The following is a 16,153-nucleotide window of genomic DNA, read 5'->3' as shown; positions in this document are numbered from 1 at the left end:
TAAAACTCGAAACTCATGGTCAAGACTCGTATTCAAAACTAAATGTATATATCAATAAAACAAAATCAATCATTTTGTGTAGAAAATACGTGTGGGAGTATCTTTTGTTTACATTATCTCTCTCAAAACTCCAGTATGGTCTTTGACACATTCCCCTTCCGTCAGACTCCATTTCTCTCTATATATACATAAACATTCAACCACTCCCAAATTCAAACTTCCACCGAATTCTACTCCCCGCCGATTTCAGATTTCCGACATCCACGGCGGCGCGTACTTAGCAAATAAAAGGAAGAAAAAAGAGGGTAAGCAATCAAATGGAGAATATAATTAAGAACGTCGATGAAAAGAAGAAGATGAACAAAGGAAGCAAATTGAGCCAACTAGCAAGAGCCTCGAGCCGGCTGTTGTCCAAAGTCCGAGATTTCTACATAAGAAGCCTGACGGACTGCTCCAACCACCTGGATTACGGGATGGCGCTGAGTGGACCGGGCGGTCAGGTGCCCATCAATCTGCCCAGGAGTTACAGCGTTGGGTCCAGCGCCGCCTCCAGCCACGGTGGCGACGACTACAGTGAGCTTCTGAGGGCGGCGTCAGTCCGAAGCTTGGGCAAGAAAGTGGAACTCGATTTGGAGGCGAGGAAATCGCCGAAGAACGTGCCGAGAAGCCAGAGCGTGGGAATTGGGAGAATCGACGAAGACAAAACTTATGAATTTGAAGATGAATTCAAGGGGAGTAATCTTAATAATTTGTATCCTAGAAGCAAAAGCTACGCTGTTCATACTCATAGAAGATCATCGAGACGGGCGTATTAAAATTCAAACTTAATTGATTATATAGTGTGATTAATTTTGGTATTTTCACCTTCTTGGAATTAATTCAATCATTATTCCATGGTGTCGTGATTAAAAATATATATTTATACTGAATTAGTATATATTATTCATCTAAGTTCTAGCTTCATCTCGTTTTATAATAAAATGTTCAAAATTGATATGTATTGGAGAGGCAGAGGGGGTTGAAACTTGAAACTGGAACGTGCCGGCCGATTATTGCCCATTTTTATCTCCCATTGTTGTAATACGCTCATCCCCATTGAATAGCAATTGCAACTTTTTTCAATTTTTTTTAAAAAAAGTTTGGACTTTAATTTTGAAATTATTGATTGGATCAGTGGAGTTTTAGGATTATGTCAAAGAAAAGAGAAAAACTCACTATCTCATTTTCCAAAAAATAGAAGGAAAAAAAAACTCTAATATGGATATTGAGGAATTTCTGATATAATTTATCTTTTAAAGTATATTAACTAATTAAATTTACTACCTTATATCTATTAACATTTCATCCTAAATTTTAAAAACATATATTATTTATTTGCCTGAAAATTATTTGGTCAATTTTGAAAAAAAAAAAAATTTGATAGTTATTTTCTTAAAAGTATATATACAAAAATTGAAAGATAGGATCTAAAACGTATTTTAACTCAATTCATTGTGGTAGTTTTTTTTTTCCCGAAAAAAATATTCAACGCATTGTTTTAATTAAAAAAGATGAAGTACTTTTCAAATATAAGTATAAGTCAATGAATTTAATTTTTGAAAAAATAAAATCATTAATTAAAGCTTCCTTTTAAAAGCATCCACCTATTTATTCATGCTTATTTAGATATAGAAAATCATAAGATAAGATAAAGAATGATTTTAAAAAAATCAATTTACATCTCCGGTCGTATGTTAATTAGAACTAAGATAAGAATTCTTAATTTAGAAATCTTCATCATAAACTTTGAATCCACGGGATGCTCATCCATCTATGGTAGTTTTACTTCAAAAATTGTCTTATATATCATTCAATTTTTAAAAAGGTATGTATTTTAAAGTTTTCGTTTTATATTTTATTGAGTTGTTTTAGAAAATATTGGATATCTATTGGTGGACCTAAAACCTATAGACATTGAAAGATCGCGTAAGGATTGACATGCATCGTAGAAGGAGAAAAGTAAACGTCACGGGGTTTGTTTTGATCGACCTATTTGGTATATATACTAAACGAAAAATAATCAAGTTACATTCAATCTAGCATCCTACAACCTCAAGTGTCGAAAACACTTTTACATTGACAACGTTACATGTAGCTAAGATCGGTGAAGAGATCGTTTATAAATAGTTTAGTTGACTAGAACATGAGTAAATAATGTAAGTAAATTTAGTGATGTTTGTTTTGGGATTTCTTTTTAATGATGGTGGGATTGGAGCATTTTATTGGGGTATTTAGTTTTTTTTTTTAATTTGATATTTTTTCTTTTACTACACATTGAGGATTGAGATGCTACTGCTGTTTTTATTAATATTATCTACTATTATCGCTGTTTTGATTCTTTAAGTAAGGATTGAATTAATTATAAAAAAAGATTGAATTAATTATAAAAAAAAGATTGAATTAATTATAAAAAAAGGGTTTGACTTGTTCTTTCATCTAAAAACAATTTATTTTTCTTTAGAATTTTTTACGAATTGAGTGTTTCTTATAGATTGGAAAATACGCAATCCTAAATTATTCAACAAATTTTGGAGTTAAGTTTCTAACTTCTTAAAAAATATTATAACCTTTGTACTTATTAAGTTGTGTTATATCAATTTTTGGCAAATTATTTTCATGGATTAAATAAAATTTTGAATTAAAATTTACTAACATTTAATAGACTATCTATACATTTATATCTCTACCTATGACTTTTTCCAAAGTTATTAGTTTATAGAACAAAGTTCAATCATTATAAAATTGTGTTATTTTTCGTCTAAATTATATATATAAATATAGTTTTAAAACAAGGTATGAGAATGAATTAGCAAATAAGGTATTACCATTTTTTTTTGTTGGAGATTTAAATTGTGTAATAAAGAATTGCTAATTGTAAGTATACGTGTGCCAATTGCTAATTTCCATGATTGATTTTCGTAGTTCTTTGTAATATGAAGTAATAATCATTCAATTTTATTGTTGAGAATCAAATCAACAATGGAATCAGAAAATAAAATAGTAAAATTGAATAATAAAATACTCAATATGTATCAACGGAGAAAAAAAAATATATTTTTTAACAAATTGATTTCACTAATTATACATACAAAGACAATAATTTTCTACTCTCGTTTGTTAAACTAAAAAAAAATGAAAAGCAATGACTCGTAAACATTTGATTTTTTGCCCGTGCCATTATACTTCGCCTTTAAACACACTACCGTCACACACCCCACACTTGGGTACTTGCTGCTGTTGTGCCTTGTGTGTGTTCCCTTGATGTGTTCACAAAGTTCCACATGCAGCCTATGTTGCATGCTTGCTCGTCCCATTGAGCACATTGACACTCCCATGCGTGTCAAATTATGATTAGAGGTTAACAGGTAACATAATTGGCCAAATTATGATCCATCCTACTATCTTCATGCCTATTGAAAACCTACCATTATTTTTTTTTTTGTAACAGCACACAAAATTAAATTGTTCCTTAAAGTTAATTTAGTTTAATATTTGGAGGGATTTGGAGGATACGGCATTTAACACAATTACCCTCCGAACGCCAACGTTCAGAAAGTGTTTCTTCGAGTTTGCAAAACCCTGAACCCTAACCCTAATTCCCAAACCTCTGTTTTTGCGTCTTTCTCCAATCAACCAAAATTACCAGCATCGGCTCTTACGATGGCGGAGCTGAAGCTGTCGGAGAGCCGCGACCTAACGCGAATTGAGCGCATTGGGGCTCATTCCCACATCCGCGGCCTCGGCCTTGATTCCTCCCTTGAACCACGGGCCGTCTCCGAGGGAATGGTTGGCCAAACCGCCGCTCGTAAGGCCGCTGGTGTTATTCTTCAGATGATCAAAGAAGGCAAAATTGCCGGTCGGGCTGTTCTCCTCGCTGGTCAGCCTGGTACTGGCAAGACTGCTATTGCCATGGGCATGGCTAAGTCCCTTGGTCTTGAAACCCCTTTCGCAATGATTGCTGGCAGTGAGCTCTTTTCTTTGGAAATGTCCAAAACTGAAGCGTTGATGCAGGCCTTCCGTAAATCTATTGGCGTCCGAATAAAGGAAGAAACCGAGATTATCGAAGGAGAGGTCGTTGAGGTTCAAATAGACAGGCCAGCAGTTGCCGGGGCAGCGTCGAAGACTGGGAAACTTACTTTGAAAACAACGGATATGGAAACGGTATATGATTTGGGGGCGAAGATGATTGAAGCTTTGGGAAAGGAAAAGGTGCAGAGCGGGGATGTAATTGCGATTGATAAGGCCTCGGGGAAAATTACTAAACTAGGGAGGTCTTTCTCTAGGTCTAGGGATTATGATGCAATGGGTCCCCAAACAAAGTTTGTGCAATGCCCCGATGGTGAGTTGCAGAAGCGGAAGGAGGTTGTACATTGTGTCACACTCCATGAGATTGATGTCATCAATAGCAGGTTATTAGATTTTCCTTTAAAACTTTCCAATTCCAATTTTGTCGAGTTTCGTGTTTTTGAAACTGTGCTCTGAGACTGACATTGGAAACAATGTCTCTTATGATAATTGGCATCTGCAAATTTTATGCACGTATAGTGGTTCGATTGAAATATGTTTCAAGGTTTTGTTTGTTTACAGTTAGAAGTTATCGAGAGTCGGGATTGTGGTATCAAATGCCCTTTTGATGATGTTTCATGAAACTTCTGTTTGCTGTTGGTCTCTGTTTCTATGTAACTAGCTTACCATGCAACGAATGTTATACTCCAGTATATGGGGTTTCCCCGGATTGCTCAATTTGTGTTTCCCAAAAATGCACCGTCCCTTCTTGAACTTCCATAAGTGCATGTACATCTAGCTTAGTGAGCTTACATTGAACTATCCGTATGACTTTGCCGTTACTATCACTAAATAATGTAGTTTGTTCTGTTATTTTGCACTTCCTCAACTTTTGTTAATATAAGTAGATTTGAAGGATTCGATCTCTGTTTCTCAATATATCATATTACACGAAATGGTCCCATTCCTTAATTACATACATATTCTATGTTCACACCATTGATCTTGGTTTTCCCTCTTGATTTTTTTTTTTTGCTTTTAAGCATGGGAGGAATTGAACTAATGACACCAGTTCTGTAATACATAGCATTGTGCAATTTTGCGTGTGACCTCTTACCTCTACTAAAGCATAATATATATTTTCTGTGTTCTCTAAAGTAAAATTAACTCAACCCAATCCTTTGTATGCAATGAATGAAGATGTAAGTTGGTTATATATTCTTCAGTTTTACGAGTCATTGGTCATACTCATGTCTCGTGGCCTTGATAAGTTGGCTGTCCCATCTAACTCTTCATTTTTTTCCTCTGGATTTCTCTGAGAGTTATGTTCTCATTTAATTGTCCTTTATCGTCAGAACACAAGGTTTCTTAGCTTTATTCACTGGCGATACTGGAGAAATTCGAGCTGAAGTAAGGGAACAAATTGATACCAAAGTGGCTGAGTGGAGGGAAGAAGGCAAGGCCGAGATAGTTCCAGGTGTTCTCTTTATTGATGAGGTTCATATGCTTGATATTGAGTGCTTCTCTTTCCTTAATCGTGCTTTGGAGAATGAGATGGCTCCAATACTAGTTGTTGCTACAAACAGGGGGATTACCACAATCCGGGGAACAAACTACAAATCCCCTCATGGTATTCCTATTGATCTTCTTGATCGATTACTTATAATTTCTACTCAACCTTATACGGAGGATGAAATCCGAAAGATTTTAGATATCAGATCTCAAGAGGAAGAAGTAGAAATGTCTGAAGAGGCAAAGAGACTTTTGACCACAATTGGTGTAGAAACATCTCTTAGATATGCCATCCATTTAATCACAGCCGCTGCTTTGGCCTGTCAAAAGCGAAAGGGGAAGATTGTGGAGATGGAAGACATAAATCGAGTATATCATCTGTTCTTAGATGTGAAGAGATCAACTCAGTACTTGATGGAGTACCAAAATCAATACATGTTCAGCGAATTGGGAGATGGTGAAGAAGATGATTCTAATGCTATGAACCCTTGACATCTTTAGTAGAATAATTTTGGAGGCTAAACTGAATTGTGCTGTAGTTACTAGGATTTTGAATTTCCTGCAGTCTATATATTACCTAATGGCTTTCCTGATTCTTCACCAGTGTGTAAGATCTATATCTAGTCTTTTCATGTTCGATGCTTATTGCTCTTGGTTTCTGTACTTTGGTTCTGTTAGATTGCTTAGATATTTATTTTTGTTTTAACCCGTGCTATATATGATTTTTCAGAAGAGGGGTTTGAAATTACAAATTTAAGGCTGTTAAAATTACTAGTAATCCTGAATTATTGGGAACGACTGTATTTCTCAATTGTCCTTTGCTTAGCTCGGGCTTTGTAGAGTTGATGAGCTGATAGAGCTGCTGTCTTGCGGGCTTATAAATGAGAAGGCAGGGTTTCAAAATTTTTTTTGTGGCCGCTCTTGAAGAGGAGGCATACATATACTGTATGTCAATTGAACTATACTCTATTTTTAAGTCTTCTAATATTTTTTGTTATACATTATGTAAACACTGCTCGAACTCTGAAATTGGATTGTTTTCACCATTTCTTTTGTGTAATTTCTCCTCTCTTCAGATAGGGGTAAGTAAGCCTTCTGTTTAACTTTATCCCCTTTTGGTTTAGGTTGTTTTTCCTTTTTATTCATTTTTCAACTGAAATTGAACAATATATACTATAATTACATGTAATCACTATTGTTTCAAACCTAACATATTATTAATTATATATAAAATGAATATTTGAAACAAAATACATAAATCAGTTTAAAAAATTGATAACATAATCTTTTATTTATAAAATATACAATGTATTGTTTTATAAATACTATTCTTAAACCAATTTAACATTTCAATCTTTTTTTTCATACAATTCTTTGGATCTTAAATTTTTTAATCAAATTTCATACATAGCAAAATTTTCAGTTTTTTTCAACATTACATATACCAAAGAACAACTAATATTTTAATAGCATATACTACATATACTCATCATAATTTGTTCTGATTCATGTTCCTATAAACATAAACAACTTTCATACATAATCAATATTATTTCAATCATAACGTATTATTTACCACTTAAGATATGAATATTTAAATAAAATACATAAACAAATTGATATAAGAATATTTAATTAATAAAATATACACTGTATTATTCAATATAACTGTAATTATATAAAATATATGAAAAATAATGAAAAATGAAACAAAAAATGAACGGAGAGATATTGAAAAGTGAGAAAAGAGAAGGGGAGAAATTTTAAAATTTTAAAAAAAATCATAAAGAAAACGAATTAATAGAAATTTTTTATTATTAATATTAATATAATAAAATTTAATCACTTACCATACTTTTACACATAATATCTATAAAGGCAAATCTTAAACATGATTCACTTTTTTTATAAATATTATTAATAATAAAAAAAATAAATTTGTCATTTAAACCCTATATTTATGTAAAATATTAGTTCATTCGGAACCTTTCTAACAAAAAAATTGAAAATTTTAGGTCAAATTTATAATAGTATATACAATTTTAGGCCATATTTGTTAAATACTCCAACATTAATACTGGAAATAAATTTAAAAATAGCCCAATAACAAATGAAAATAAATGTTACCCAATGCTTACATTTATGATGACTTTCTTGGACAGTTGTCCTTGTTTAATAAGGGCCAGAGCATTTATGTCATCCCATGCATTTACAATTATATATTAATCTCCATATTCTTTTTTCCGATTTTTTTAACTTTTTTTTAAAAGTACAATAATACATTAGCCCATGGAAGCATAACAGTAACCGACAGACGAAAAACTGAAATTGAATTATTGCATTACGGTACTGTATTCCCCCACCCCTTTTCTTCTCTATTTAATACGTTGACACAAGTATTGTCATTGTCAATGTGGTAATTTAAATCTTTTCCAAAAACCTGAGTAAAATTGCTCCAAATTTCAAAATATAAAAACTAAACTATTACATATTAAAATTAATAAATCTTTTCCAAACCCTGAGACAATTTTGCAAACATAGTGTTGGATGGACGTTCAGGATCACATTGGCGTGCTTTGCTAATGGTGCTAGGCTTCGACATATGACATGTTATTTCTAGAGGTTAGGGCAATAGTGAATGAAGTCTGAGGTATTAACTCAAGTTAAATGGGTGACATGATATTTTGACCACAGAAGCACAACAAAAGATTTATTTTAGGCATAATTTAAAGATCACAAAATATGATAGTTAATGGCTTAGCTCGCTGGAATGATGAGTTTCGGTGCCATTTTCTAAAACTGGCACAAAATGTAGATTTATAATATAACTTTTGCTTGGCATTATACATTATAATTTTCTGTTGATATGTATATATATATTATTCTTCACCTGCCATATTCTAAACAATATAAAGATTGTGCCATAATTACATGAGCAATGATGTTAACGGTTGTATATTAGGCTTGATCTTAAATAATTACAGAGATCCTATGTTTGATTCCTACCCCACATCTTTAAACTAAAAAAGAAAGTGCATAAGTGGCCCCAACTACCTTAATACTTAATTTCAAACCATTAATTAGAACATAATCAAATTAAATTCCCAACTCAACAATAGTAGAATGGGGCTCACACAGAGAAAAGCTAAAACTAAGTCCATTTCAATCATACATCTGATCTAGTAGTAAAAGATCTCAGTAATCTAATCTACATTAATATCATATATTTTAAAAATTATGAACTTTCTATCTAATCAAATCCTTAGAAAAATACAATGTGTCAGAAACTGAATAGAAGTTGGAGAATCAGAAAGTCAATGCACAATCCAACACAACCTACAAAGATATGTATGTGCAAGGTCAGTTTAAGACAAACGTCAATAATACCCCATTCAAATCTCCCATTATATTCTTTTTTTTTATAACCTTTCCATAATGTTTATTAGTACTATTTTTAAATCTAATAAAATAAACTAAAATATTACTTATTTATTTTATCCTTTTGGATGTGTTGTCATAGGTATTTCCTGCTTCCAAGGTCATTATAAATACGACATGCTATGGACCATGCCAGTACTCCAAATTAAAGTGATCCAATCGTCTAGCTATAATTCAAATGTGTGACAATATCAATAACAATTTTAATTCCCCAAATTAAAGATAAAGTATACCCAAAAAAAAGTTAAAGTAAAAAAGAGAGATAGAGTCAATCGGGGCTAATTGAAAGGAAGACAATCTCGCATGCACTACCCGACAATATGATGCTTCCATTATACAAAAGTTGGGTAAAGTAAGAAAAATATTATCAACGATTTTTTTTTTCTAAAATAGAAAGATGAGGAAAAAAAGAAGAGAAAATTATCCTTCAATCATGCCATGACTTTATGCGGGCAATTAAAAATAAAATACCATAAGCATCGCCATAATTTGCTGGGAAGCAAATTAGGAAATCATCTCCTGCTCTTTACACTTTCTTCATGACTTTAATTTTGATTGAATTGCTAGTTTAATTCCTTATTTTGTTATTTTGTCTTTATTTAATTTCTAACTTTAGAAAAATATCTATTTCAAAATTTTAAAGACTAATTGATTTATTAGGTATCAATTTATTTTTTATTTAATAAAAGAAAAAGGAATTAAAAATAAAATTGTTATTAAAGAAATGAAACTCTAAAAATTCAAAAGCACTACTACTAAATTTATAATATTAAAAGTTGAAATATAAAATAATTAAATTTCAGAAACTGAATTTGCATGTAACAAATAAAACAAATTGATATACAAGTTAATCTCTTAATACAATTTAAGGTTAGGTCAAAAGATAATTGGATTTTAGTTCTTTCTACCTTACCTTATTTCTGTAGTACCAAAGATAAACAGCAACAATAATAATACACATTACCCTTTTTGTCTTATGCTTGAAACAGACAAGTTTAACCATTTCCAATATCATCTCAATTTGCATTACCCAAGTTAGCAGCAATTCCTTTATCCTATTCTGAAATCCGTTTTCCCCTTTTTCATATGGATGGATTTTCGAAGCACTTCCAAAAAAAAAAAAAAAAAAACCTCTTTCTTTAATCCATTTTTCTATACAATTTCATATAGATGTGCGAATCTAAGATTCCAAAAAAGCACTTCAACCAAACACACACAAAAAGAAGAACATCAGTTTCCAAAAGCCACTCGGTAATGCACTATTTTCCAAGAAGAAGATAGATTACACTTACTTCTCTTTTCTCTAATTCATACACATACGTACTCCTTCACCTTTCTCTTAAATTTGGCAGATAAATATGACTCCAAATTTGACTAAACCAAGAATTACATACCTCTTAGTCTTAGGCAGGATAATCATAAGGAACTTCAGAGACGGAAGAATCAAATGCATCTGGGTGCATGAAACCATACTTTCTAAGCACTTGATTATCAGCAAAATTCAAAGCTTTACGCATCCCATCCCAACAAGATCCACCAGAATACATCTGATTGTGATCTCCACTACAAGGCTGACACCCAGTGAAGTGTGTGATAAAAGGCCTTCTCCAACTCCCTTTACCATTTCCAGCTTCTTTCAAATATTTCTCCCTAAACTCACCGTATTGCTCACTCACCTTCTCCGCATGCCGCCGTCGCAGCTCCTGTCCCCCTCTCTCCATTTCCATGTACCTCTCGGTGATGTTGTCAAATGTTGTAACGATCTCTTCCCAATACCCTTCGAAGTAATATTCCCCTTCTAAGTAAATCTTGTTCCCCCATTTCTCCTTCTCCTTGTAAAGAAGATAAACCAGCCCCGTTTGATCGTCTGATTCCGGGAACAGCTTGTCCGGAATCGTCGATTTCAATACCTGTCCCCACTTCTCGTAATTTGGGGTTTGTGGGCCCATGCTGGCCCATACGTCCATGAAGTCCATGGACCATTGGCAGTTTCTCATGAGAAACACGCCGGCGTTCAGCCCTGTCCAGCTTTTCCGTTCGTAAATTAAGTGGGTCCAGCCGTGGACGATGAGGTTGTGGTTCTTGTAACGGTCCAATGGGAGCTTGAATTCCATGTCGGTGAACAACGCGTCTGAGTCGACCCACCAGATCCACTCGGCTTCTGGGTGGGCTATCATGGCTGCTCGAACCACCGGTAGTTTCGCCCAGTACGAGAACATTTTCGGCTGGAGTAGCGCGTTGTTGTAGAAAATATCGTAGCCGTGGATACGGCAGTAGTCCACTTTGTTCTTGAAGAATCTCAGTAGCAAGTGGTCGCCGATGGGGTTCCGGCACGGCTTGGGCTGCGACGCCGTTATCAGAAGCACCCTCTCAGAGGCTCCAGCAGCGAAAGAAGGGTGGTGTTTGAGCCAATGGCGGCGCTTCTCGTCCCAATTCTTGATGGGTTTCTGAATGGAGTAGCTGAGTTTGGGGTCATCGTAGAAGGTGATATCCGGTGGGTCATACGCCAGAGAAGGATACTGATTTTGGGAATTACGGGAGGAAGAGGCAAAATCAGGAGGGTGAAGGGAGTCAAAATTAGAAGAAGAAGGAATAAGGAAAGAGGAAAAGGTCCAGAGGAGAAGAAGAGCGAGAAATGAACCGACGAGGAAACGGAAAACGTCGGCGAGACAGGCAGAAGCCCTGTGGCGGAGAGTGGGTTTAGCCATGGAAGGTGAGGAAGAGTGAGGAGAAAGCATGGTGGGTTTAAAAGTGGGTTTAGGGAAAGAAAATCATGTGAGTATTGATTAGGAGGAAAAGTAAGTCGAATAGGTTAGCGGTGGTTTGTGCGAGTAAAAATGGTAAGTTTAGAAGAACAGAAGAGAACAGGGAGGAAAGGGAAATGAAATGCGTGAAGAGCGTCAGAAGTGGCGCCCTCTTCCCTCTTTCTATACCACTCTACTCTCTCTTCTTTTATGTCATAACCATCAACGGGGTTTCTTTCTTTTTTTTTCTTTTTCCCCTTCTTCACACCCTTAAAATACCTTCTTTTTCAACTTCCAAAATAATTCTTTTTAAAAAAGTAAAATTTTAAACAATCTTTATTCCCATTGTACTGTACTGTATCCCCTTTAGTCTTTATACTTTCAAATTGTAAGGATTTAGTCTGCATCCTAAACATTTTCATCAAAAATAAGTTTGAAAAAAGAATGGAATAAAGGAAATAAAAGTAGAGATGTGGAGCGGATTTCCTGGGAAGATAGAAAAATGTTAGGAGAAACGCCGTTCAAGAAAACAACCCATAAAAGGGTGCAACGTGTTATATGTGAGTGTGACCAAACTTTTTACCATCTTTGTCCCATCTCTCTCATTTTCCTTTTTCAATCTTTTCTCTTTTTCCATAATATATCATACATTAAATAAATAACTATATATTTTTATCTCAACTACAGTGAAAAGAAGAAACAATGTTACCTACCAATATATTATGGCTTAAAATTGCTATAGATTCCTTCTCGGTCTTAGTTTATATATATATATATTATATATATATATATATATATATATATGGGTAGTTTTCCAAAATAAATAAATAAATAAATTTACAACTTCGGTAAAATTCAAAATTAATGATAAATTTGGAGGAGGAATTTGAATTTAGTATTTTTTTTCCCATCATCTGTTCGTTTCTTAATTTGAATTTTCTAAAAATATATGATTGTTCAATTTTGCTATAGAAAAATCAATAATTCTGATAACTAACCGCACCCTAACCAATCTTTCCATTGCTCACCGAGTCACATCAACGTTCGACATTCACCATCACTAAACCCAACGGCCAGTCTTCCGTTGTTGGCATTGACCATCTCCTCACTGCTCTTTTCAATTTTGCCTTTTTAGATATACATATGATACAACTTTTATAGCTCTCACATGACACATTTGTTATCTAGGTTACCATCTATTGTCCAAATCATGTAGTTTATGTATGTTAAGGTCATGTAACTTGTCCTAATAGTAGATATGCTACTTGTACCATGTCCACGATTCAGCAACATACCCATTGATAGGGTATACAATTTATCCAACTTAATTATGCACCATGTGCTACCTAATCTTGCTTAATTATTCGAGACCATTCCATAATTTTATGTTTCTAGGCTATTTTATAGGTTTTGATCAATTCAATAGTAGAATTCAATGTTTATATCATTTTATTGTTAAAATGAGTGTAAGCGAAGTCAAAAGGTATCGACCAAAGCAAAGTATGAAAAGAAAATAGAAGTCAAAGAGGTTTATGCTTGCAACGTCCTATGGCGCTATGAATGTGTCACACTCCCTCCCTGAGCCCTTTCTCTAACTCCTAACCTGACCTCGAAAGAGGATGCAAAAGTTGACAAACATTGCCATAATTTGACAACACTTACCAACCAACTAACATATTTGACTTAAATATTGGCTTTTGCATGACAATCTTAAAAAACCTCTTGCTTACCGTTCTTTTAAACTCTTTCATGCCTAGACACTTGAATTCTATCTTAAAGAGCACTACTAAAATGCCTAAGCTTTACTTGGTCGCGTGGTATCTAACCATTCTCGCAAAGCCCTCACCTCAACCAAAGCGTCTAACCCTTGACACACTTTAAAACACCAACTCTTCAATGCATGACATGCCCTTTGGCCACATTCTTCATGTCGCACACCTTCTCACATGGCCTTTGCCCCAGTGCCTTGCCTTGGTCGCATGGTGTTGCTCGCCTAGCACACCCTTCTCGCCTAGCTAAGCTTGCCAACCTAAATGCCTAGTATATGCTTTGTCCCTAGAGGTTATTTTTACAACTTGGCTGCCTACCTTTGACTTAAAATGCCTAGCTAAAACACTTAAGCCTATTTCCACCTTGCTAACCTCACTTTAGTCACCTACCACCAACAATTAATAAAAATAAATCCTTTTTCAAGGATAAAATGACACGTAAATCATGACACTTTGGTAACAACCATCTTTTACAAAAATTTCTTTCCACCCTTTCTACTAACTCAACACAATATCAACTTCAACTTCTCCATTAAAATTTATACTACACACGACTTAAGCGTTCTTAGGTATAAAGACTTATATTATACATAGTGATGTAAAGCAAAATAGTCTAATTTTATGAAAACCACTCAAAACGGCTGCACATGAATTTCCATAAGGGTGGCTTTCTATTCTTATAAAATTTGAGTGGTGAATGATATAAAGGTGGGTAAAACAAAAATTGGTTGATTGAGGTAAAGGATGTATCGTTTTTAAGGGTACCCTACAAGAAAATTAAATACACACCATACCATATCATGTGTTTAAGTGATAATGTTTGTGTCTCCAGAAAAAGCACTACACCATCTTTTTGCAAATGTCAAAACACACAACGCCGACACATTTTGTAGCAGTAAAACCATAAGTAGAAATGTAGAATTAAGAGGAAAAAAACAAAATAACTAATTGGAGTTTTATCTCTACAAAACCAAAGGAATAAGTTCTAATTATTTCGATTTTTTATTTACCAGATATAAACTTAGAACTTCATAAAACACCAAACTTTCCCTTTCTTGTTTAATAAGTTTCATTCGCAATTATATATTATCAAAAGAATTTTAAATTTAATTAAAACCTCAAAGTTTGTATTCAATTAGATCTATACATTTTGAGATTAAGTGGACAAGAGAAGCTTTTAGATTTTTTTTATAATTATATCTAAAACTAGCTTATTTGATAAGATAAAGTTTCATCTCAAAATCAATTGAAAATAATATTAGTAGATCGTGTATCATATATGGAGTATGAGTTTCAGACTCTCAACATTTCAACACCGCTCACTCTCCGGATGTTTGCAGCACAACCCCACCTCTCTATTTCTCCATCTCCACTACCCACGTGTAATGTTATCATAACTCCCCACCACACCCAATCCAATGCGTCTCCAAATAATACTCCCATTCTAAATGAACCTTGTCGCACCATTTTTTCCTCAAATAAATGAGAGCCCACTGATCGTCCGGAACTGGAAATTGCTTGTTCTTAAACGTCGCCATCAATATTGGGCCCCATTTTACGTAATCAGATTATTGAGGGCCCATTTGGCCCATGAGTCCATTAAGTCCATGGCCCATCGACAGTTTCTTATCAGAAATACTCCAGCATTGAGGCCGGTCCAGCTTTTATTATCCCAGTCCTCGTAAACCATATTGGGCCAACTGTGGACCACGAGGCTGTGGTCTTTGTATCTCTCTATGGTACCTTGAATTCCATGTACGTGAACACAGCGTCAGAGCCCATCCACCAGATCCATTCCACTTCTGGATGGGCCAACATTGAGGCCCGTTATTGGAAGTTTGGCCCAATGAGAGCCCATCTCGTGGCCGTGGATTCGGCAATAATCCACCTTGTTCTTGGAAAGTTTCAGTAGAAGGTGATCGCCGGCTGGGTTATTGCACGCCGATGGCTGTGATCCGGTGACCAGAAATATTCGCTTGCTTGCTCCGGCGTAAAATCTGCGGTGGCGATCCGGCCATGTGTTTCCGTTTCTGGTTCCAATCCTCCATTCGTCTCTCGATTGAGTAACTGAGACTTGGGTCGTCGTAGAAGGTTGGATCGGGCGGGTCAATTTTGTCGGATAACTCATCTCCGGCGAAAGATTCACTCTAAATACGGAAATGGAGTAGTGGGTAGTATTTAAGAAGAAAACCAGAAATGATCCTCCGACAAAGAGAAACATTGCAAAAGAACCAGCAAGTTCTGCTTTGTATTGCCATGGAAAATTTTGGGAGTTGAGAAGTATTGGAGAAGGCAACCCCATTTGTAAATGTTTGGAGATGGAATTTGTTGTCCAATAATTTTATCATTAAAATAGACAGCAATTTGGGAAAGAAGAGTGATCAGATTCGTTGTTGAATAAAAGATTTGAAAGATATCGATAACATTCCTCAAAAGCTTTTGACTGTACTTGGTTATGGAAGGCTCATCCGTATCTGACAGAGGATGCTTACTATTTAAATATAATATAAAAAGATAAAAAATCCATAAATGGTCAAAGAATTATGCCCCATTTAAGTAAGATAACATCAAAATCCCTCGCCTGTGCATGCTTTTCACATCAACAATTAAATTAAAATGGATAGATCACACCGAGACAACTATAAG

The 16,153-nt window shown here is 34.6% G+C and overlaps 3 protein-coding genes and 1 pseudogene across 3 annotated transcripts; 2 read left to right on the top strand and 2 right to left on the bottom strand.

Moving 5' to 3' along the window:
- The first annotated feature begins 473 nt into the window (after positions 1-473).
- LOC105436027 lies at positions 474-815 on the top strand. Its single transcript, XM_011660181.2, has one exon. It carries the CDS (start codon positions 474-476, stop codon positions 813-815), a length of 342 nt encoding a protein of 113 aa, XP_011658483.2.
- Positions 816-3,330: 2,515 nt separating this feature from the next.
- LOC101215290 (ruvB-like 2) lies at positions 3,331-6,367 on the top strand. The gene is made up of 2 exons (XM_004143358.3): positions 3,331-4,448; positions 5,400-6,367. The coding sequence occupies exons 1-2, from the start codon at positions 3,700-3,702 to the stop codon at positions 6,046-6,048; spliced, it is 1,398 nt and encodes a 465-aa protein (XP_004143406.1). The 5' UTR covers positions 3,331-3,699; the 3' UTR covers positions 6,049-6,367.
- Positions 6,368-10,175: 3,808 nt separating this feature from the next.
- Positions 10,176-12,008, bottom strand: LOC101222323 (galactomannan galactosyltransferase 1). Its single transcript, XM_004141806.3, has one exon. It carries the CDS (start codon positions 11,730-11,732, stop codon positions 10,398-10,400), a length of 1,335 nt encoding a protein of 444 aa, XP_004141854.1. The 5' UTR covers positions 11,733-12,008; the 3' UTR covers positions 10,176-10,397.
- A 2,728-nt stretch (positions 12,009-14,736) lies between these two features.
- Positions 14,737-15,809, bottom strand: LOC101211830 (annotated as a pseudogene).
- Between the last annotated feature and the right edge of the window lie 344 nt (positions 15,810-16,153).

The sequence above is a fragment of the Cucumis sativus genome, chromosome 6, assembly GCF_000004075.3.
Source record: "Cucumis sativus cultivar 9930 chromosome 6, Cucumber_9930_V3, whole genome shotgun sequence".
Lineage (NCBI taxonomy): Eukaryota > Viridiplantae > Streptophyta > Magnoliopsida > Cucurbitales > Cucurbitaceae > Cucumis > Cucumis sativus.
The sequence above is the reverse complement of the archived record's forward strand: the minus strand, read 5'-3'. Positions and strand labels throughout refer to the sequence as shown.

What these genes read in the sequence shown, in the direction of transcription:
- LOC105436027 (XM_011660181.2), top strand. Translation starts at nt 474, where the DNA reads ATGGCGCTGAGTGGACCGGGCGGTCAGGTGCCCATCAATCTGCCCAGG.
- LOC101215290 (XM_004143358.3), top strand. Translation starts at nt 3,700, where the DNA reads ATGGCGGAGCTGAAGCTGTCGGAGAGCCGCGACCTAACGCGAATTGAG. An exon ending in ATTGATGTCATCAATAGCAG is followed by an intron (nt 4,449 to 5,399) that starts GTTATTAGATTT and finishes CTTTATCGTCAG; the next exon opens with AACACAAGGTTTCTTAGCTT.
- LOC101222323 (XM_004141806.3), bottom strand. Translation starts at nt 11,732, where the DNA reads ATGCTTTCTCCTCACTCTTCCTCACCTTCCATGGCTAAACCCACTCTC.